The sequence below is a fragment of the Lemur catta genome, chromosome 1 (assembly GCF_020740605.2).
Source record: "Lemur catta isolate mLemCat1 chromosome 1, mLemCat1.pri, whole genome shotgun sequence".
In the NCBI taxonomy this organism is placed as follows: Eukaryota; Metazoa; Chordata; class Mammalia; order Primates; family Lemuridae; genus Lemur; species Lemur catta.
In genome coordinates, this window is record NC_059128.1 from 216,577,068 (window position 1) to 216,599,065 (window position 21,998).

General features: G+C 38.2%; 1 protein-coding gene across 1 annotated transcript; it reads left to right on the forward strand.

The window, feature by feature from the left end:
• Positions 1–3,630: 3,630 nt before the first annotated feature.
• Positions 3,631–18,656, forward strand: PLAAT1 (phospholipase A and acyltransferase 1). Its single transcript, XM_045539946.1, has 4 exons — positions 3,631–3,846; positions 9,471–9,609; positions 13,277–13,542; positions 18,405–18,656. Exons 1-4 carry the CDS (start codon positions 3,838–3,840, stop codon positions 18,501–18,503), a joined length of 513 nt encoding a protein of 170 aa, XP_045395902.1. The 5' UTR covers positions 3,631–3,837; the 3' UTR covers positions 18,504–18,656.
• The last annotated feature ends 3,342 nt before the right edge of the window (positions 18,657–21,998 follow it).

Sequence of the window (21,998 nt, forward strand, 5' to 3'; positions counted from 1 at the left end):
TCTCTTCCTAAATACGGTGAAATTTAAGTGTAATTCTCAAGGATATTTTTATGGTATATATATTGACCAATCATAGCCTGAATTTATTCTTTCTTATACATATTAAGCTATTAATATATATTTAAAAGACCTTTTCACAAGTTTGTGAAAATGGCAGACTATGTTATTATATTTCTCGTTTCATGCATGTATAAGCTGAAGCTCAGAAAGTCTGAGAAACATGCCCCTTGTCATATAGCTAGCAAATGGTAGACCTGGGATTAGAACCCAAGGCTCCTGACTCACTGTCCAGGACTTTTCCATTGTCTTTTTCCTGGGCAGAAGGTAGGCAACTTCTTCTATAAAAGGCATACCGATGTCCTTCCTTCCTCGCCATGTGCGAATAGATTTCTGTGCCTCTAATCTGGGCTCCATTAAAGCATTCTTTTCTCCATTCATCCCTTGCCTGCACCACAGACTCGGCTTAGCCTAATTTAACAAACTTAGTCATTTCAATTGAACATAACAATAGGGAAGCAGCAGTCACAGAGATATCGCCTAGTCTGGATGTGGACTACATGAGAAATCTGTAAGGAAACTGATTTTTAGTTCCAATCATATTGACCAAAAATGTACAAAGTAGATTTATGAGAGCCTTGAGCAATTTGTATAAAAAAATCTAATCTGAGTAGAGAGGTAGCCTAGACATTCAAGTCAAGAAAAAAGCTTCTACTTTAACAGCATAGGTTTTGGGGGGGTGAGGCTAGAACTAATTGAATGACTGTCTCAACTCTCATGTAGCCAACAATTTCTGTATTATCTCAGCAAATATCTCAGTTAAGGCCACAAAATCTTTACAAAGACTGTTTTCACACTAGGTCTTATTCACCTTGTATTTGTGCGGATCTTTATTTTTGTGGTTTTTTAATCTAAAAACAGGCTTTGCTTTTGCTGTCTAATAGAAGAGGGAGTCTGAGCACAGGCTTGACCTCAGTTCCACCCCAGGAGACCCTGAGCATGGAGCTCTGCATCTCAGGCCTCACAGCAACTTCCAGGGCCTGAGTAGCCACAGGTTTGTTGTGAAGATCAAATGAGACAACAGATATAAAAGTGCTCTGCTAATTGTAAAATATGCACAAAAATATATAGGGCTGTTTTGAGGCCTCCATCTAATATCACACAATGCCAATCAATTTCAGTTTCCATATGTTAGAAGGCAAGTAATGCCTTGTTACCTCACAGGGCTTTTTCTAAAATGTAGACTTTATTCATTTAACAACAAACATAACTAAGCCATCTCCATTATGGTTATTTCAGTATGTTTCAACCCTTGCAACTCAACTAGGCTGCAACAGAGAGTGCCATCCATATAATGCTTCACTTATAATAGCCAAAATAACAGGAACTAGTTATCTGTTTGTAATCTAACATCTAATTGAAGCCTTTGAGATCCCAGGATTACAGCTCTAGATTCAGACAACTTTGCTTTTTCACTGCCTGAGGATAATTCCTCATTCTTTCTAAATGAAAATCTTAATTCTGCATTGCTCATCCATAGAGTACCACCATGTGATCAACAATCTCTCCAATCTATAGAAATGAAGGAAGAACTTAGGGCTCTCCTAAACACAAAGCTTTCTCCGTTTCTCCTATAAATTCCCTCAGGCATTGAATTGAATTTGCGCTTAACCAAATGCATTTTATCTATACCTGGCAGGAATCTAGAGGTAAAATTACAAGATTTATTTCATTTTAATTCTATTATGAAGCATTTAATCACAAATACCCCCAAAATGGAAAGATAATTTATCATCTTACCTTGACTGAGCAACTCTCCTCAGTTCACATTCATGAATCCATAATGCAGGGAGGAGACTGGATGATTAAGTGTCTGATTAGAGAAAACAGATTAACCCGGCAAACATAATAAATTTAGCTCATAAGCAGGATGGCTTTATAAATGCTCACAATAACTCTCCTGTATAAAATCATGAACCATTTCCTTCAGTGATGACTCAATTGAAATAGTTGAGAAACATAAAACAAATGCTCGTTTATGGCTTCTCTTTGAGACATTAAAAGGGTATAGGAAAACATATCTGATTCAGTTTATAACTCTAAAAATATATTAAATAGGGAACATGTAAGAAAAATATTAATGCATAAAAAAGCAAAGCTACAACCCCTCAAATGTTCTAGTTTCAACTTTGCCAATAATTAATTACATCTAGATTCCAAATGCTTTCAATATTTTTCAATGTATGTTTCCAAAGGAGCCAAATCCAGATCTGAAGGTTCAGATCATGCAGGTCAACCCTTAACCTTCATAACAGAACCTGATTCCTTTATAAAAACAGGCGCATATTTAGGTAGTTCTTATCCCATTGTGACAAAACACATAAAATTAGAGAGCTATTTTAGCCTTTGAATCAGTGGGGGAAAAAAGTCCTTTTAGCTAAGATTCCATTTACATCAGAGTAAAAATCTAGGTTAGGACTAGGTTGAAGAAACGTCCCGTGCAATGCTCCAAAAAGTTCACTTAACAGTCTGCTAAGCCTTCCTTACTTAGATGGTTAGTATTCCTGGCCTCTCTTTTTTAGCAGTGAGAAAAAGGATACTCACCATGGTCCAACTTTATTTTTAAATTCACATGGCTGTATTCCTTGAGGCCGCCATTGGCTTAGCTGGCCTGAAAGAGTCACCTAGTTAGGCCCTTCTCTGTCACATGCACTCAAGTCACTGCTGCATGAAGGAACTGCTCTGTTTACGAGAGCAGCGTAGGGCAGGGCAGGGCAGGTGCTGAGGGGAAGGGTCACCCGAGAGAGTCTTGTCTTCAGTGAAGGCCCCATCCCATCCGAGTCAGGTAAATTTCGCACTGGGGGATGCCAGTATCTGAAGATCAAAGGGCTGGCCTGCTCTTTCTTTTTCTGTTCTCGTTTCTCCCTTCTCCTCACTCTGAAGTTGATCTCGGGCTGGGGGTACTGACAGGAAGGAGTCCAAAGGAAGCATCAGCGCATCAAAGCCCTTGAGCGACGATCGGGCAGGCTCACAAGCACACAGTGTGTGCGCAGCGTGATGTTTTAGGACCACTCCTTTCCCCACCCTTTGCTGACTCAAAGACCAAGAGGCTTTCTTAGGGCTCAAGGACCAGGATCCCTTCCTCCCTGAAGGAATTTGTGTCGAGCTAGAAGAGCGCGTACTTCTAGCGGGCGTAGTGCGTATCCATGATGCGTGGACCAAACACTTCTGGGCCTAACGAAACCGAGTATCTTCATAACCCCAGCGGGTAGCACAGTGCCTGCTACCATAAAAGTTTGAAGCAGTAATTCCCAAATGGCCGAGAGGGCTGTAACTGGTTAGCTACCGTGCTGGGGCTGCACTTCGCCGGCTGGCTTTGCGTGTGCGCCCGTGGGCACGCTGAGGGCAGGTGCGGCGGGCGCTCCCTGAGGGGAGGCGGCGGCGACGGCGGCGAGTGCGCGGCGGCGGGTGTGTAAGGGCGCACGAACGCGGACGCCCCCAGCGGCCGGGCGGTGAGTTGCTCCAGGCGGCGGACGGCCCCGCCGGAGCGCCCGCGCCCCGCCCCCACGGGCCCAGCGGGCGGCTGCCCAGAGCCCGGACGCGGAGCGTGCGCGGCAGCGTCGGGCGCCGGGCCCTGCGCGTTGGCGCCGCTGCACGCCGCCGTCTTGGACCCGCTGAGGGGTCGCCGGAGCCTCTCCGCGCGGCGGGGCTGGGGCCGGCGTGGGCCCTGCAGGGCGGCCCCGAGTGGTGGTGGGCTGCTGCCGCCTTGGCCTCTCCCGGGCGCAGATGGAGTCGTCCCGTGGCCGCTAGCAGGAGGGTGCTGGAGGACGACCCGGGCTTATGAGTGAGGTGTGCTGGGCCAAGGGAGGGAGGACCTCGAGGCCCCCGGGCGACCATGTTTTAACCAACTGCCAAACGGAAAAGTTCGAATGATTAGAGAACATCTTATCTCAATCATCCTCCTCTTTTATTCACAAATGGGGGGACTGCGTCCACGTGGAGAGACTGGCTTCTCCAAGTCACACAGCTATTCAGTGGCAGAACTGGGGCTAGAAACCCAGTCTGTTTACCAAAGCCTTTTAAACCTGCTGTCCTCTCTGAAGTGAATATGACTAATAATACAAGTAATTATTATCATATGAGATTTCGGAAACCTGGATGGTGGTATTCCTTTGGCATTCGGAACTATTAATAGGACTCATGGGCTGGAAAAACGCAGCCACTCATATCCTCCCTGGGCTTAGGTCCCTCATTCCTCCACTTGCTCCGTGGTTATTTGTACCGGGCACTCTGCTAGATACTAAAAGTGTGGAGGTAAACAGGAAGCAGCCCCCCATATAGAGCCGAAGAGAAAATTCCCCGTAGCTGCCGAAGGTGTAGGCAGCTGTGGAAACTCAGAAGGAGACGCAGTTCTGGCTGACTGGAGGAAGACCTAGGGGAGGAGATGGCATCTTACCTGGATCTTTTAGAGTGGGTCATTTGGGGACATTTGGAAATGGGCATTTCAGGTAGAAGTTTCGGTATTAGAAAAAAACAAAACAGAACTCCTGAGCGTGAAGAATAATGAACAGTTTGGTTTGCCTAGAATGTGGGAATTTTGAATAAGGAGGCCAAGATGATAGAGTTACAGAGAGGGCAAAATGGGGAAGTCAGTCGAGGGAAGCATGGGAAGAATGCCGAGCAGAGTGTGACAGTGCTGTGACAGAGGGTAGATAGTTAACTTGGGCCAGGAGTGGAACCCTCAGTTGTAGAGCGAGAGTGCTGGACCAAAGATCATTTCAGCCCTGAGGGTCTGCGAATTAGCCAATCTAGGATCACAGGGCTTCATGGAAGCATCTCAATATAGCAGGTTTATGGATGAAAAATAACATCCGGAATGGGACAAGGTCTAAATTGAATTGGGAGACTGTTGGACTAGGGGCAGCGTATAATCACCTGTGGTCGTGTTTCAGACTTCTAATAGCATTCTTGGGAGTAGTTGGCAAAAAGTGCTCTTGGTATTCCTGTAACACAGGTGGCCTCTTGGACATGAGCAGCAGTTAATCAACCTGTCCCTATCTGTGCAGGGAGCATTTATTTTTTGATGCATCCCCAGGGACCAACATGGAGCTGTAAAGAGAGAAGCCTCTTTTGGCAGTTGAAATGGGAAATTTCTTATAGAAAGATTACAGACTTACCTTAATATCACTCTTCATTACAAACTATTCATACAATTTTGTGTAGATGGATGAAACATTACCTTAAAGATTGTAGTAGAGAATTTTATACATGTATCTTTAATTGGTTTTGTGTTACCTCATACTTATGAAGCACTACATTACACGTCTGTGCCTGAATGAGATTAGTAAATGTGATCCATATAAATCAAAATACCCAGTCAGACAGGTTATAGCCATCTGCCTAAGATCTGAGTCTAGCTCCACCTGACACCTCCTTAACAGATAAGAAACAGGGATTTCCCAGCAAGACTCCACTTCCCATTACTTGCTGGTTCTGCATATGAATGTTTAAAAACTTCCTGTCTTATTATATGAAATATATATATTTGTGTGCTTTTGCAGCTTCTCCATCTAATGGGCATTTGAGAAGAGGGAAAAGATGAAATGTTGTTTGGCAGCAATTCCCTTGGTTAATGATGTTAATCAGTGATACAAGGAAAGAGCATGAAGTCTGGAGTAAGAAGATAGACCTGAAGTTGAATTCCAGTTTTGTCATTTACTGCCTGTGTGAATTTAGGTCTGGGACCTAAGTCATCTGAGTCTCAGTTTGCTCATCTGTAAAATGATGTTCAAAGTAATTAGGTCACAATTGCTAACCACTCTGACAGAACATTTCATCACTACTAGAATCCCACATGGGTTGCCCTTTTATAGCCAGATTTACTTCCCTCCCCCCACTTCCTCCACTTTCTTAACCCCTGGCAACCATTATCTGTTCTCTATTTTTATAATTTCTTCATTTCAAGAATGTTATACAAATGGAATCATACAGTATGTGACATTTTGTCATTTTTTTCACTCAGCATAATTCTCTTGAGATCATTCAAGTTGTTACATGTATCAATAGTTTGTTCCTTTTTATTCCTTAATAAGTATTCTGTGGTATGCGTGTAACACAATTTTTTAAACCACTCACCTGTTGAAAGTCATCTGGGTTGTTCCCAGTTTGGGGCTATGATGAATAAAGCTGCTATAAACATTCATGTATGGGTGATAGTGTGAATATCCATTTTGAATTGTCTTTATTCTCTAGGTTAAATGCCTATAAGTGTGATTGCTGGATTATATAGTGGTTACAAGTTAAATTTATAAAGAAATTGCCAAAAGGGTGCTAGTCCTTTCTCAGATCTGTAGTCTGCAAATATTTTCTTCCATTCTGAAGCTTGTCTTTTCATCTTCCTAACAGAATATTTTGTAATGCAAAAGTTTTTAATCTTGAGGACAGCCAATTTATCAATTTTTCCTGTTATGGATCATACTTTTGGTGTCATCTAAACCTTTTCAACTCTAGACCCTGAGAATTTTCTCTTAAGATTTCCCCTATATTTTATGGTTTTACATTTAAGGCTATGATCCATTTTGAAATAATTTTTGTATAAGGTATGAGATCTAAGTCAAGATTTATTTATTTATTGCCTATGGATATGCATTTTCTTCAGCACCAATTGTTGAAAATCTTTTGTATAATAGCATATGACCTTGGCCAGTCAAATTACCTGCCTAGTTCTTTTCCTTTATCCTAAAAATGAGGGAATCGGGGTAGGACTAGATGGGTGTTATTTAAGCTATATTCCTAGAAGTTCTGGGGTCCCATGAAGCCTCAGTAGCAGCAACACTGGGGAAAAAGGGCAGGTGGGGCTCTCATGCCCTTCATGACTTTATCCAGGGAAGTGCTGCTTTTTATATTTTATATTTTTGTGGTTCTGTCTGATACATGGTTTGATAAAACATCCCCACTGCTACAAACAATTTTGAAGACCTACAATTCTGAGTGTTCAGTGTCAAAACTCACTTTTCCCATTACATATTAGCCTTTAGGTTCCTGACTTAGTTTCTTGAGGGTTTACTCATATGAAATACTTTCCTTGGTGTCCTATCATTTCTCTTTAGAAATATGATAGGCTTTATGAAATTAATTAACCTACACTTTATCACTTAGTTTACAAAGCATATGTCAGAAATTGAAACTTTGTTAAATATATTAAAATTTTACAGTGGAATAATCCATCTCACAGAATTATCGTGGCAGGGAGAGAGGATAAGGAACTAAAATCCCACATAAACCGTGAACCAATATCAACCTGTATGAATAGCCACTCTCTGTCATCATCCACCTATACAGCTCTTGCCAATTCACAGACTGTTGACAACAGTTTTTACCAGTTCCCAAGGGTGACTTGCAAGCCCTGTATTCTTAGTCTGTCTTCAAAATGAGGAGACTGACAGTCTGAACAACATGCTCAAAGCTATAGAACTAGTAAGTATCAAGTAGAAGACTAAGAGAATAGCTCACATCATTAACACCTGGTCTAGTTATTTTCCCTCTGTATTTTATAATATAAGGGTTTCAATGGGTATTTTCCAAAAGTTGGCATTTGCTACTGTAGCTTTTAATCTATAAAATGGGATAATAACATAATAAACTCAGATAGTTGTGGGTTTTTTGTAACTAAATAGGGTTAATTGAGGTAGTGCATTTGAAAAAAGATATTACACTACAAAGTGGTCCCTGTTCAAATGGTAGTTGTTATTATAAGCTTTGGCTAGGTCTTCGAACTCTAGTAGGCAGCTGTGTGTGCTTGCTAATTCCTATTCATAGGAAATGTGTTTGTTTATGTCACAGTATATTATCTATTTTTCCTTTTAGTACCCACATGGCCAAATTGTGAACTGCCACATTAATAAGACTCAAACAAATTTGAGAGGGTGGTTAGACTCAATGGTTTCCATAAAGTTGTTTTAATAGTTATTTTTCAACAGATGGACAGCATACATTTGGCCACATTTCTGTAACAGTGTGATGATTGAAGTTTTCAACAGATGGCATATAAATACTTGGGAAAACACCCTTCCAATATTAATTGTTGTAAAAAAAAAAAAAAAAAAAAAACGTTTTAGAGTGCCAGAGAAATGACAGTCTGTATTCCCAAGCTCTTAGCCTATGTTATTATAATTTGGATGATTTGGAAGTTTCCATTTCTGGCAGTTGGAGTGATTTTGTAAATGAGTGTACATATCTGCATTAGAGTGAAATGATGAGGAACAACCTGTTGTCAATTAGAGATTCAATATGGATATATTAATAGCATTAAATCTCCCTTTGTTGATAGATATACATAATTTCCTCTTGCTGAGTCATTCAATTTCTATGCCATACATATAAAACATAATTTTCCATAAAAATTAACTGTCAGAAACTATGTTCTTTCTGAAAAGTATTGATTTAAAAGAAAAACACTCACCAAACTTAGAATTTTCAAACTTATTCTCAATATTATGACCGCCCCAACTTTCCAAATTGTCCTCCTTTTACTGTTGACCACCTTGCGTAGTGTCTGGAATCAGTAAATGAAGAATCAGAGAGTAAGTGGGGCATGAAGAAAAATGGATGGTGAAAACCTGTTGTAGCAGTTGTGATTGTTCCAGTGACAGAGGGCATTTGCTAAGATTTAGTGGGTAGAAGCCAGAGTGCCTAGACATGCACGTGGTATAGTTCTGAACAAGACAGAAATGTCCTGTGTCCTATATTATATCTGAATATCTGGCTGGACATCCATCTGAGTCTGGAACTTATCTCTGCATAAATTAAATGACAAAGTAAGTTTTGTAATACAAGTTATTTTTTTCACAGTTTTAATATTCACAGACTATTAGCATCCTCCCATACCTCTGCTCCATGATTTTACTATGTTGCTGTATAGAAGGCTGAAAGATTTCTGTTCTTATGTTCCTGAATCCTGATTTTTTCATGCTAAATAAGTGCAAGCATATAGATACTTTATTATAGCTTTTTGTGTAGTCATGGACTGAACATTTACTTAGCAAAACAGATATATATTACAAATTTACTTTCTTTTTATTTCCCCTATTCCAAATAGGGCATATTTTAATATTTAATCTTTAATATTTTTGAAATCTCAAGTTGTATTGTCCATAAATGTCTGCATTTAAAGAAAAAAATATAAAATGCTTGTTATTTAATGTAATAAAGGAGTTCTAAAATTGATCAGGATGAGAAGCATCACTATAGAAAATTAAGCAATAGCAGACAAATTCTTTCCTCAGTTGTCTACTGTAAACACATAATTCAGTGTTGGAATCATTCAAAGAAAAAGACAGTGGCTTGAGTCTAAGTCTTTAATAAGGAGTGCAGTCTCAATAAATTCCATAACCTTCTGCTTCTATGGAAGTCTTAAACCGATTCTCTTTGGGCAAGTTATGCCAGCTAGATGCTCTTTGTTTTTATCATTGCAGATGGCGTTTAAGGACTGCTTCAGTTTGAGCTACCCTGGCAACCCCCACCCAGGGGACTTAATTGAAGTGTTCCGTCCTGGCTATCAGCACTGGGCGCTGTACTTGGGCGATGGTTATGTTATCAATATAGCGCCTGTAGGTAAGCTTTATTTCCACAGGCTCCTAGGAGCTTTTTAGTTTTCTTGTTATGAGAAGAAATTATGAACAAAATGATAAAACAAAACAAATGTAGGTAAATCCAACTAATATAGATTTAGGGAAGGACATTTTAATATCAAAGTGGCATTGAAGAAATCACAAAGGCCAATTAACATTAAATTTTAAAACCTCTGGATTTTTTTTTTTATTTCAGCTCTTCATGGGGGTACAAAAGCTCAGGTTATATACATTGTCCGTGTCCCGCCCATCCCCCTGAGTCAGAGCCTCAAGCGTGTCCATTCTCCAGACAGTGCGCCTGGCACTCACCATGTAGTCATACCTCCATCCCTTCCCCCCATCCCCCACCTCCCCGGGTCAGCACCTTCAAGCATGACCATTCCCCAGACGGTGCGCAATGCACTCATCATGTAGGCATACACCCTTCCCCCCCCCCTCGCCCCGCCCCCCCCCCCTCAGTCTGATATCCAATTGGTATCCTTCCCCGATGTGCATTTAGATGATGATCAGGGAAACCAATTTTCTGGTGAGTACATGTGATGCTTAAAACCTCTGGATTTTTTTAAAAAATCACAATTAAAGGGTAAATAACCAACTAGGGAAAATGTTTGCCATAAACACAAGGTTCAATGTCTTTATGTATCACACAAATAGATTGTTTTAATTTATTTAACACCTATTTACAGATAACCTAGTATGTGCTGAATGCTATTCCAGGTGCTGGGGATACAGAGACATGTCTCTGTGGGTGAAGCTTACATTTTAGTGGGGAGAGAGAGACATGAACAAATTATGGAAATGAATGTTAGAATGAAGATATGTGATATGGAAAAATAAATCGAGGAGGTGGAATGAGAAGTACTAGGGGTGGGGTGGTAGGAAGTGGGAGTGCTGTGATATTAAATGGTCAGGAAAATTTCACAGGAAGGTAACATTTGAGGAAAAAACTTGAAGAAACCAGTCAGATGATACCTGAGGAAAGAATATGCCAGGCTGAGGGGACAGAAAATACCAAAATCCCAACCAACAAACAGGTAAAGAATTGTGAACAGTTTCTAAAAGAAATAAAAACAATAGTTAACATACCTTTTTAAAAATTTCAACTTTCTAGTCATCTAGGAATCATAAAACAAAACAATGACATATTTCATGCCTATCTCATTAGCAACAGTTAAAAGTGCTAACAATCAGTGTTGATAAAGGTATAGTAAAATGAACATAAAGATATTACTGATAGAAATATAAATTAATAAAGTCATTCACAAAAACAATTTAACAGTATATATTAAGAGTCTTAAAAGAGTTCATATACTCTGACCGTGTAATTGTACTTCTAGGAATCTAGTCTAGGGAAATATTTAGATGTGAACAAACATTTCTGTATAAGGGTATTGACTTCTATTTCACATATAATGGTTTAAAAAGTAGACAGTGGCTTATGTTCAATAGGAGAATGGTTAAACAAACCATGGTTTAGCCACAGAATGTTAGGTATCTAATACCCACTGAGGAATCTTCATTGTTTCACTGAAAGAAACTGCAGAAAGGGTAGAGGTAGTGCTGGACTCAGAGACACCAGGATCTAGGGATTTGACCATTATCAAAACTCACCATCTCAGGTGGTCATGGTGGTGTGTACCTCTAGTCCTGTCAATTTGGGAGGCTGAGGCAGGAGGATCCCTTGAGCCCAGGAGTTCAAGGCTGCAGTAAGCTATGATCGTGCCCCTGCACTCCAGCCTGGGGACGGAGTGAGACCTTGTCTCTGAAAAAAAAAACATTCCTATTTCTAAACATGTTTAATTGCATGGGAGATGGTCTTGATATAATATTTATTTGAAAATTTCAGATTAAAATACAATATGTAATATGATACCCAGTTGCAAAAAAATCTGTATGTACATGAATCCACACACCTATACCCATGTGTTACTAAAAGTCATAATCAAAATACATCAAAAGAATAATAGTAGCTATTTCTTAGTAGTAGGATAATGGGTGATTTTTACTTACATGTTTATGCTTAATTTTTCTGTATTATATAAATGTTTAAAAATGAGCACAAATTAATTTATTAAGAACAGTGTATGCAAATAACAAATAACCTGGAGTTTTAATTTTTTAAGGTACCTTTAAAGAGAAGTCTTTATAGGTCTAAGTCTTACTATCAGATGGTGGTTATAACATTTTTAGATATTTGCCTCTTGTTCTAGAATATTGTAAATGGAAATGGCAAATAAAATGACATTCATGATTCAGAGCAGTTAGTTTCCAGGGTCCAATGATTAGTATCTACATTAACTCTGCGGTTTTCACATTTGGAAAATAATATGAGATTTTGGTACTGTTTCCTTATTTTCATGTCTTAAACTTCATATTAATGTGGTTCAAGCATTGAGCTTTGACCCTGTAGATTGAAATTCAGTTCCAGAATTGAACTGAAATTTAATTTTATTGTTAAGTATACTGTGATATTTTCCAAGCCATTTTACCTCTCCAATCTTCAATTTCCTCATTTTTGCATTGGGCTACTAAAAAAAAAAAAATTAGTAATCCTAACTAGGATATACATGCTGTAAAGACTTGTAATGTGTAAGAACTTAGACTGGAAATGCTGCTCCAGTGAGAAAGAAGGTAGACAAAAAAAGTAGCAGAAAAGAAATTTTGGTTTTGGTCATTACTAAAAGGGAATGTTTCTAAATACTAGTTATGTAGAGACCCTTCCTCTCATGATTCGACTGGACATAGCCAAACATAGCAGTTGTGGACAGTTTGAGAGGGACCCGGGCCTGGCATTAGATCTGTGCCCTGAGGAATTGTCTGCCCAACCACAAGAACTGACATGGCAGGCCATTGTGCAAAGTTCCCTGGTAGTCTAAGCAAATGCTTATCAGTAGAGGCAGCTAAGGTGGAGTGTGGGGCATGGGACATTGTGATAGGTGGGTAGGACACAGCCTGGGGCCACATCTGGTGGATGGTGCCTACCAGGTTAGCTTCAGGTTCACGACATAGTTTCTTGGCCAAAGGAACTGGCAAGAGAAAAGCAGGGCCCCAGACGCCAACTGACCCCTCAAAGTACTGGGGTACCATGCAGGTTTCAGAACAGGAAAGTAGATTCCAAATTGAAGCCTAACTGAAAAAAAACAAGTGTAAAAAGGGGCGGTAAGTATGAGGAGTGCAGCTTAGGCACTAGGATGAGCCTACTAATCATAAGGCACTACTGCTAAGTTCTTCAGTATTAGTTTGGAAGGGTTCAGATGCTGAGAAAGAAACTGCTTTATAGAAAAAGTGGGCAATAATCTTATCTGTACTATGTTAGAATCATAGACCAGTATCTCTAATAATAATACCAACTGACAGAGAACTTATTCCCCAAGAATGGGAAGAGTGTTTTCACCAAATTTGTTTTATGGGGATATGATACATTTTCAAAAAGTTTTTCTTATGTTCTCACTCATATAATTTTGACTAAGTGTTATTGATAAATTATAGAATGAGGGCTTGAGGCTGATAAGATTAAGTGGTTTTTGGTTTGATGGTAAATTAAGAGCAGAACTATGTTTAGACATCCCAGCATTTCCAAAGTCTTTAGATGGTGTTGGAGTTCACTGGACTGAGTCACTGTGCCTTGCTAACCGGAATTCTCCTTATAGATGGTGTTCCCATGCCATTTACCAGCGCCAAGTCTGTGTTCAGCACAAAGGCCCTGGTGAAGATGCAGCTCTTGAAGGATGTTGTGGGAAATGACACATATAGAGTAAACAATAAATACGATGAAACATACCCGCCTCTCCCCGTGGAAGAAGTCATACAACGGTCAGAGTTTGTTATTGGACAGGAGGTGGCGTATGACTTATTTGTCAACAACTGTGAGCATTTTGTGACTTTGCTTCGATATGGAGAAGGAGTTTCAGAGCAGGTGAGTTTTCTTTAGGAAATATAATAAGTTTCTTACATTGAGAAAATAATAACTATGGGCTATTATAAGGTTCCCAGGCCTCAAACAAAATGGAAAGAACAAGACAATATGAGAGCACTGAAGGACAAAGAAAGGAATTGAGTTGTCCGAGTTCATGCAGCAAGTTAATGCCCAAACTGAGGCAAGAACATGGATTTCCTGAATTTGGGGCTAGAAGGGCCTTGAAGTTGCTTTCTGTCAGTCTCATTGGCTTCAGTCTTTCAGTGTTTTTCCCATTACTCCACCATACAGCAGTCGCAAATGCGTAACCTCATCTACTGAAAAGAATATCTTGGAATGGAGGTTGACATTTTTGAGTAGGAGTTCATTTGCCAAAAACGTAGATGGTCATTCTGAGATTCTTTTTCACGGGTGGACGTAGGCCTACTGATGACACATCTCAGTGGGTTTGTGAATGTTTTCTATATCCTTATAATGCTAGTTTCGGTGAAATTTTTGTACTTTTAAGTAAATCCTTTCATTCATTAATCTTTGGGATGACTTCTCACGGATTACTTGACTTTATTTTTTTTAAGTACCTTGCAATTTTGTCAATTACCACCACTGTTTTATAGTATGTCAGATTCCTAATGATAAATAACAGCATGCCTAATTCAGTTACCCTTTCCCTGCCTATCATCCCACCAATCCAGTTCTATCACTGATGTTTTAAACCAAAGATGTATTAAAGAGGTGATATAAGAAAATGAATATGTAACACTATTATCAAGAAGTCCCTCTTCATCTAAAATACATATAAAAGTGTTTTTAAAAATTAAAATATCAAAAATAATTTAATAGATTTTAAATTCCTGAGACTTGTTACCTATGAAAACCTTTAAAAGAAGACTAAATATTTGAAGAAAAAAACCATAATATTTTAATAACTCAAATCGATTCAAGGCTTCCAGTATCTTGAAATGGTGGATCAGTTATATAAACTTCTATCCTAAGAAATGAGGTTACAGTTCTTCTCACAGAAGCTTGGAAGTGTGGGAGATAGAACATAACAAAAGGATACATTTGTTTTCATTAGGAAATAATTTAATTGGAAGTTCATTCTTATTAGGAAACACATTAATGTAATGAATGTTATATTCACATGCGACAATAAATTGCTTTAGAGCTATAACAGAGGACATGAATTCTTGCTCACCTTTGCACTGAAAGCTAGTGGTATAGCTAGGAAATAGGTTCCATTCCTCTTCTTTAATGACAAAGTTATTCACTGCCAACAAGCAATTTTCATTTATTTATTTATTTAATTTTTGGAAATATGGAGGTGTTGATCAAAAGGTATGAAGTTTCTGTTATGCAAGATAAATAAGTTGTTGATATATCCTGGAAAACATGGGGGGGCTATGATTAACAATGCTATGTTTTATACTTAAAATTTTGCTAAGAGGGTGTTCTTATGACAAAAGGAAAAAATTAACACAACAAAAAATATGAAACAATATCACAAAAATCAAAAAAGGGTATGGGAGGAAACTTTGGAGGTGATGGATAAGTTTATGGCATTGGTTGTGATGTTGGTTTCATGGGTGTATACTTACTCTGAACACATCAAGTTGAATATATTAAATATCTATAGCTTTTTGCACAGCAATCAGATTTCAATAAAATGGTAGAAAAATGAGGAAATTTGTAAAAATGTGGTTATAGTTTTGCCTTTTCCAGAATGTCATATAGCTGAAATCATGCAGTATGTAGCCTTTTCAGATTGGCTTCTTTCACTTAGTTTCTCCATGTACTGGCTTGATAACTAATTTCTTTTTAGTACTGAATAATACTCCATTGTATCAATCTACCACAGTTTATTTATCCATTCACCTATTGAAGGACATCTTGGTTGCTTCCAGGTTTTGGCAATTAAGAATAAAACTACTATAAATATCCTTACACAGGTTTTTGTAGGGTCATAAGTGTTTCGCTCCTTTGGGTAGATACCAAGGAACATAATTGCCAGATCATATGGCTAAAATGTGCTTCGTTTTGTAAGAAACCGCTGGCTATACCATTTTTCATTATGAGCAGCAATGAATGAGTTCCACATCCTTGCCAGCATTTGATATTGTCAGTGTTTTAGACTTAGCCCTTTTATAGGCATGTAGTGGTATCTCATTGTTTTAATTTGCAGTTGCCTAACTACATGTGATATTGAATATCTTTTCATGTGCTTATTTTCCATGTGCATATAATCTTTGGTGATGTGTCACTTAATAGTCTTTTGAGTGTTTTTAATTGGGTTGTTCATTTTCCTATTGTTGAATTTTAAAAATTCTTTATATATTTTGGATAACAATCCTTTATCAGATTTGTCTTTTGCAAATGTTTTTTTCTAGTCTGTTGCTTATCTTTTCTGCATTTTTAAAAATATCTTAAACCAATATATTTTGCTGTTATAGTCCAAACAAGTTATTAACAGTGTCTGTCTTGTTCTAAGATGGCTGTACTCTTGAATAGGCCTGGATGAGGCAGCATGTGAACACCCTGAATGTGCATCAATGCGCCACTACAGCCTTAGTGTCTCAGGAAAGAGCATTCTAATAAACCCTGCAGTCATCTGTGACCCCACACCATTGATGTCTAGACACAGCCCCTTCAGATTCAGCTGATGTTTCACTGGGCATGTACAGATACTCAGAATGAGGCCTTTATTATGGCTCACAGACAGAAAGCCCTGTAAAGGATAAAGTGTGCAGAGTCGGATTTGGTGATCTTATAATCCTAAGTAAGCCATGAAGGAAAAGCTCTTGTGCATTCTGCTTCACCAAGAATATACTGAGATGTTACAATCTTGCAGGTCAGATCCCATTTTGTGTAACTCTAAGGGATTTTTCCAGTTACCTGGGATTTTGTTATCTAGAATGAGACTTGAAATAAGTAAATATTTGGGATTTAGGAAACTGCATGCACTGCCAGAAGTGGCTTTATTATCTGGCTTGTATGATCCCAGGGAATGCTGATTTGGAGTCAGGATGCTCATCCCTTCCCCAGGCCTCATAGATTTACAGGATTTCTCTAACATCTTGTGTTTCTAGAGGCTAAAAGATAACCTAGTCAGCTAGGCTTGCATCTAGCTGGGGTCATCCAGTTTACAGGATCCTGCCATCTTCACAGGGCTGTACCCTTATGTCATTTGACCCCTCTGTTTTTTAAAGATATCGGTTGTACTTTCATATTTTTCATTAACTACCACCTTTCCTTGTATCTGACATTCTTGGGATTTCATCAGCTACCTGGAATTCTGCTAGGTTTGAGCTGGATTTATAATCTTGATCTGTTTAATTGTTGATCCTGCCCCCTCTTTAGGATTTATCCCATATCCTGCATCTCCCTGCTTCCTTTTCCCCCTATATGCCATGTGGGTAGTGCTGTGCTGTAATGAATTCTGTTTCTCTCCTGGGAAATAATTAGGTAGTGATTAATTAAAATTATAAATATAAAATAAATAACTAACCAAATAATAAAATTGAAATTATAAACTAAAATAAGATTCATCAGGGCTAAGGCCAAGTTGTTCTCCCTGGCAGCTGGGGGCTGGAGCAGAGTCAGGGAATCACAATTATAGGCCTTTTTCCTGGACACTACAGGGTCATATAGTGGAGTGAAACATGATGCAAACACATGGAGCTAATTCTTCTACCTTGTGCCTCTTTCCTGGCCCTGGCTCTTGCCACCTATTCTCAACAGGGAAGCTGCATTAGGGAGGTATAGCATCGTGTTGCAGTAATATGTGGGTGGCAGGCTCAGTGAAGCCTGCAGGTTAGACAGAGGGCATGCTTAAATATGAGCTGGGCCAGGTTTTCCAGCCCTTGGACTTGTCCCCAGAATCATTTGAAAAACTATTTTGCTTTATTTGAAAGATCTGATTCCTAAATCCCAGAGAACAAATGTTTTTCATTCTGAAAACAATATTTGTTCTCTGGGTTTAAGAATACCTGATGATTTAAGAACACCTGATGAATCTGAAGTGTTTGAATGTGACCTTTGGGTCATAAAATTGCACTCAAACCCATGCGGCTGGAAGGTAATATTAGTTGAGTGCCATGAAAACTATGAATATTTATTAGATCCCTCATCATGATGATGATTAATACCCTTAAAGCTGTAAATGTCTGAACTCATTTATGGACAATTGATCTTAAGAATGGTTTATTTTATTTTTGTCTACCTGAGAAATTAATTTTTGACAGGGCAATTAACATCATTATTGACTTTTCTTGAAGCTTGTTCATCAGAATATAAACAATGCTTACCAAAAAAGAGGTTATAGGTATTTAGCTCAGTTCACATCCCTGAATTAGTTTACTAAAGACATTCTGTAGTCAGAGAAATATACACACACACACACACACACACACACACACACACACACACACGATACCCAACACAACCAAAGTGTGTGTTTCAGAAGACTCAACCTATCTAAACATCTTGGTGGTATGACCGCAGGCAAATCCTAAGTTTTACAAAACAGGAGAAGTGCCACCTCTTTCACCAGTGTACTATGAAGATTAATGGGAACCTTGTGTATGAGTTTATAAACTGTCAGGTGCCTTAAAAACATAAGGAATATATATATATATATATATATATATATATATACTGTTGTGTATTTATGTCTTTGGCATAATTATAAAAAATATAAATCTATTTCTTCATCTTTATGTAAGACTTTAATTTGGGGTTGAACTTTAAATGTATCCATTGTGTATTAAAACAGATCATCTGTTTAAGAAACAAGCTAAAGCTTTGTTTAGGACATAGAGATGACTTTAGAATAAGATGATTTTTATTTGTTTCTTGTTTCCTTACAGGCCAACCGAGCAATAAGTACCATTGGGTTTGTGTCAGCTGCTGTTGGTGCCTTCTCATTCCTGGGCTTGTTTCCAAAAGGACAAAGAGCAAAATACTAGTAACAATTTACTGAAGAGATATTGGAACTGAAGGAATTTATGAGGAAGGAAAAAAACCTAGGATGAATACTTATTTTCAATACATCATTATTGTTCCAAATTCCAATGATGGATGGCAGGCTCTTTAATAAATTGCTTACTGATATTATCTTATCATTGAGCCAAGGAAATTTTTTTTTCCCTACTAGCATAGATTTGCTGTGGCAGCTTGAACAAGAAGCAGTAGCCTTTGGAGTGAGCCCTCAGAGGATCTTAACAAAATCACATCACATTTTATCTTTGACTATAAATACTGTTTTCCTTTTCCCTAAGGGTGGCTATTTTGCCAGAGGGATGGAAAACCATTTATATATGGCTTTGGAAGAAATGTTAAGAGCCCCAAATTGCTAGGGTTGACATCTAAATTAATATTCCTTGTCTTGTCAGAAAAGAAACTGGGAAATTCAGCATTTGGTTAGGCAGTGTGAGGAACTCTGATTTACAAGGCATTTGGGGGTACACCACATGTTCCTGAACCCCTGTAGATGTGGGTGGGTGGGAAGAAGAGAGCTCTTTTTCTTCAGAGTTTCAGTGCCAGTGATTTCTCTGGAATCTACTTGCTTGTCAGGAGTACATGACAAGCAGGAGTGGGCTGTTATTTCTATAGAGTTACATCATTGCCTTTGGATTTTGAAGTATTTCAGGGGTTTGACCTTTTAACCTTGCCAAGAAATCATTACATGTTGGTTTAAAATGCCATATTTAGAAAACAGTATTCCATATTACTTTTAAAGACTTATACTACAAGTCAAGGAATGTCATGATTTTATTCTTCCATTTTATTGAGTCTGTGTTGAATTAAAGAAACTACTTTTTATTAATAATACTGTTCCAGGGGAATTCTTGATGGCAGCAGGGAGGAAAAGGTGGGGTGCAGATCTCTATACCCTAGGATTACATCAGACATTACAGCATTACCCCATAAACCACACAACCAGCCACTGGCATCCTTGTGCCATCATTAAAAGCATGGAATTAAATAAAGGAAAAGTCCGAGTAAATATTGGGGTAAGGTTGCAACAGGGGAACTAAGAATATGGTAGATAAAATAACTAAACAGAAGACTTGATTAGCATCTTGGACTTATTAAACTGATGTAGGTTTTACTCCAGGGCCAGAAATACTCCACAAGCTAATTGCAGTGTTAAGAATAATGATAATAGAGGGATCGTGTGCTGTAGTCAGGGCCACCAGAGACCCTATCTTTTCTTTTTCCCTGATTAACCCTTTCCCTTTGTTATGACATCAACTCTGTCTCCAGGTAACACCCAAACTCTGTCTTCCTCCACTGGGCTTCTGGGGAGGTGTTAGTGTCTCCTACCGGGTACCAAGATCCAAAATTACCCCTTCATTTTTATTCCAAATTTAAGTCCCTGTTCCATTTATGCCCTGCTCCCCAGTAATAGTCAAAAATATGAGTTTTCTAGTATTGTCAAGTTAAGGTGAGAATGGTAGCAGCTTAACATGTTGCCTTTCCCATGGTATGCTTACTTCTCAGTAAAGGATGCCTGCAGAGGGCAAATCTTGACCCAAACCAGGATTCTACCCAAACGTGTGTGTGGTAGAATCACAACACTGGCCAGTGGGAGAAGGAGCAGAATTTGAAACCAAGAAGCTCCTGAGAGCCTCACGTCAATCCTTTCTAGAGAACTCTGGATGTGTCCAATCTAGAAGACAGTCTTAGCTGTGCTGGATAATGTCACAAATGCACCTTCACATTCATGGATTGATTTCACATCGGTGTTCAAGGATGCGGTAGTTTTCACCCTTAGAGGTAAGCTCACAAAGTCAGTGATCAGCGTCCCATAAAAATGACCACTTTTGATGATGGGCAGCTTAAGACTGTCTGGTTTGTTTCTGCTATAGATGATCATTTGATATGTGTTCATGCTCATTGGGCTTTTATCAAATGATTTTTCCAAGACTATTAAATCTTTCTCTGAGTGTATTTTTAGAAGTTAGGTATGAAGTTAGACTTTATCATGTTAAAAAAAAAAGATTTGCGAAATAAAGATCATCACACACCAAATACCTAATAGATTGTTGGAAAAACAAAAACAATGCTATCCATTTATTGGATCCAGATTTTTAAAGAAATATTTTTATGCAATCTGAATGTCATAGTTATCGATTGAATATATTCATTCTAAAAGTCACATTGCTAAATACAGATGTCAGCCCAAGGATCCTGAGCTACCATATTTTTTAGGTTGACATACATTGCTTAATCATAAGGTAAAAAGCTATTGTATCTTTTTGTAGTGTTATTGGTAGCCACTAAATTAGACACATTTTGAAAATTATCACTCTTCAAAGAACTATGAATGCAAGAAAAGGTTAAAAAGCAAACAAAATGTAAACAGGGTTTATTTGTTAGGAATTTGCATTTATGCTGCTGGTTTGTGTAACAACATTTATAATGCTATTTACAGTAGCAAGTTGCTAGATGTTGAAAACATTTGCCAATCTTAAAGATTTCAGAATTGTAAACTCAAGGCTATCTTATATTGAATCCGTAGATCATGGTGTAGTAGACATATATTTTTCACTCCCAGAATGGGACTGGTTAACTAATTTCCTATGATCTGTTAAAGACCTGTTAACTTAGCAAACTTAGATTTATTATGAAAAGATAAGCCTACTAGGTAATTCTAAATGTTTGCTAGTAATAAATTTTCTCTCAAGTTCATAGGGAGGGTGATATATATATTAAGGGTAAAAGTGTACAGAACATATTTGAAAGGAAATACCCTTTCTTGTGGTATTTAATGTGCATCCATGATTTAGGTAAGTAAAAGATGAAATAGAACTTGTGGTTTTTTAGTAGCCTGAGAATTGTCACACTGTAGATACAAACATTATGAGTCCCTTTCTTGGAATTGTTCTGAAGATGAGCAATGTTGAATTCTAGCCAACTTATAGACTAAGCTTGAGGTTTCCATGTGTCAGTAATGAAGAGTAAATAAAGGTGCCATGCTTCTCTAAATAGAAAGCAACTTTTAACAGTTTATTTCATTATATTTGTGATCGCCCAGCTCACTGACCCCAAAATATTATACAGTGAGAGATGCCAAACTTTGGTGGAGTTTACTTAGATATTAGCTGTGCCCATGCCAAAGTTATACGCACTTAACAAAAACCTCTGTCACTGTCCACTGCCACACGACTCAGGGCTTACTATGGTTAGAGTTGAATTTTCTGAAGTAAATGTTAATTCTTGTTTCTCTATTAAAACCATACAAAAGAAATAAAAAGAGGAATTGTGACCTTGGAAAAAGATAAATATGTAAATATTTTTCACAAATGAATATAATATTTAAGTAAACTTGTGACAATTAATGTATTGGTAAAACTTTCAGACTAAACGTTTCCTCAATTTTCCTTTTTTTAATTGATGTTCATACTGCTAATTTCACTATAGTACCATGAAAGCTGTACATTTTAAACCACATAATT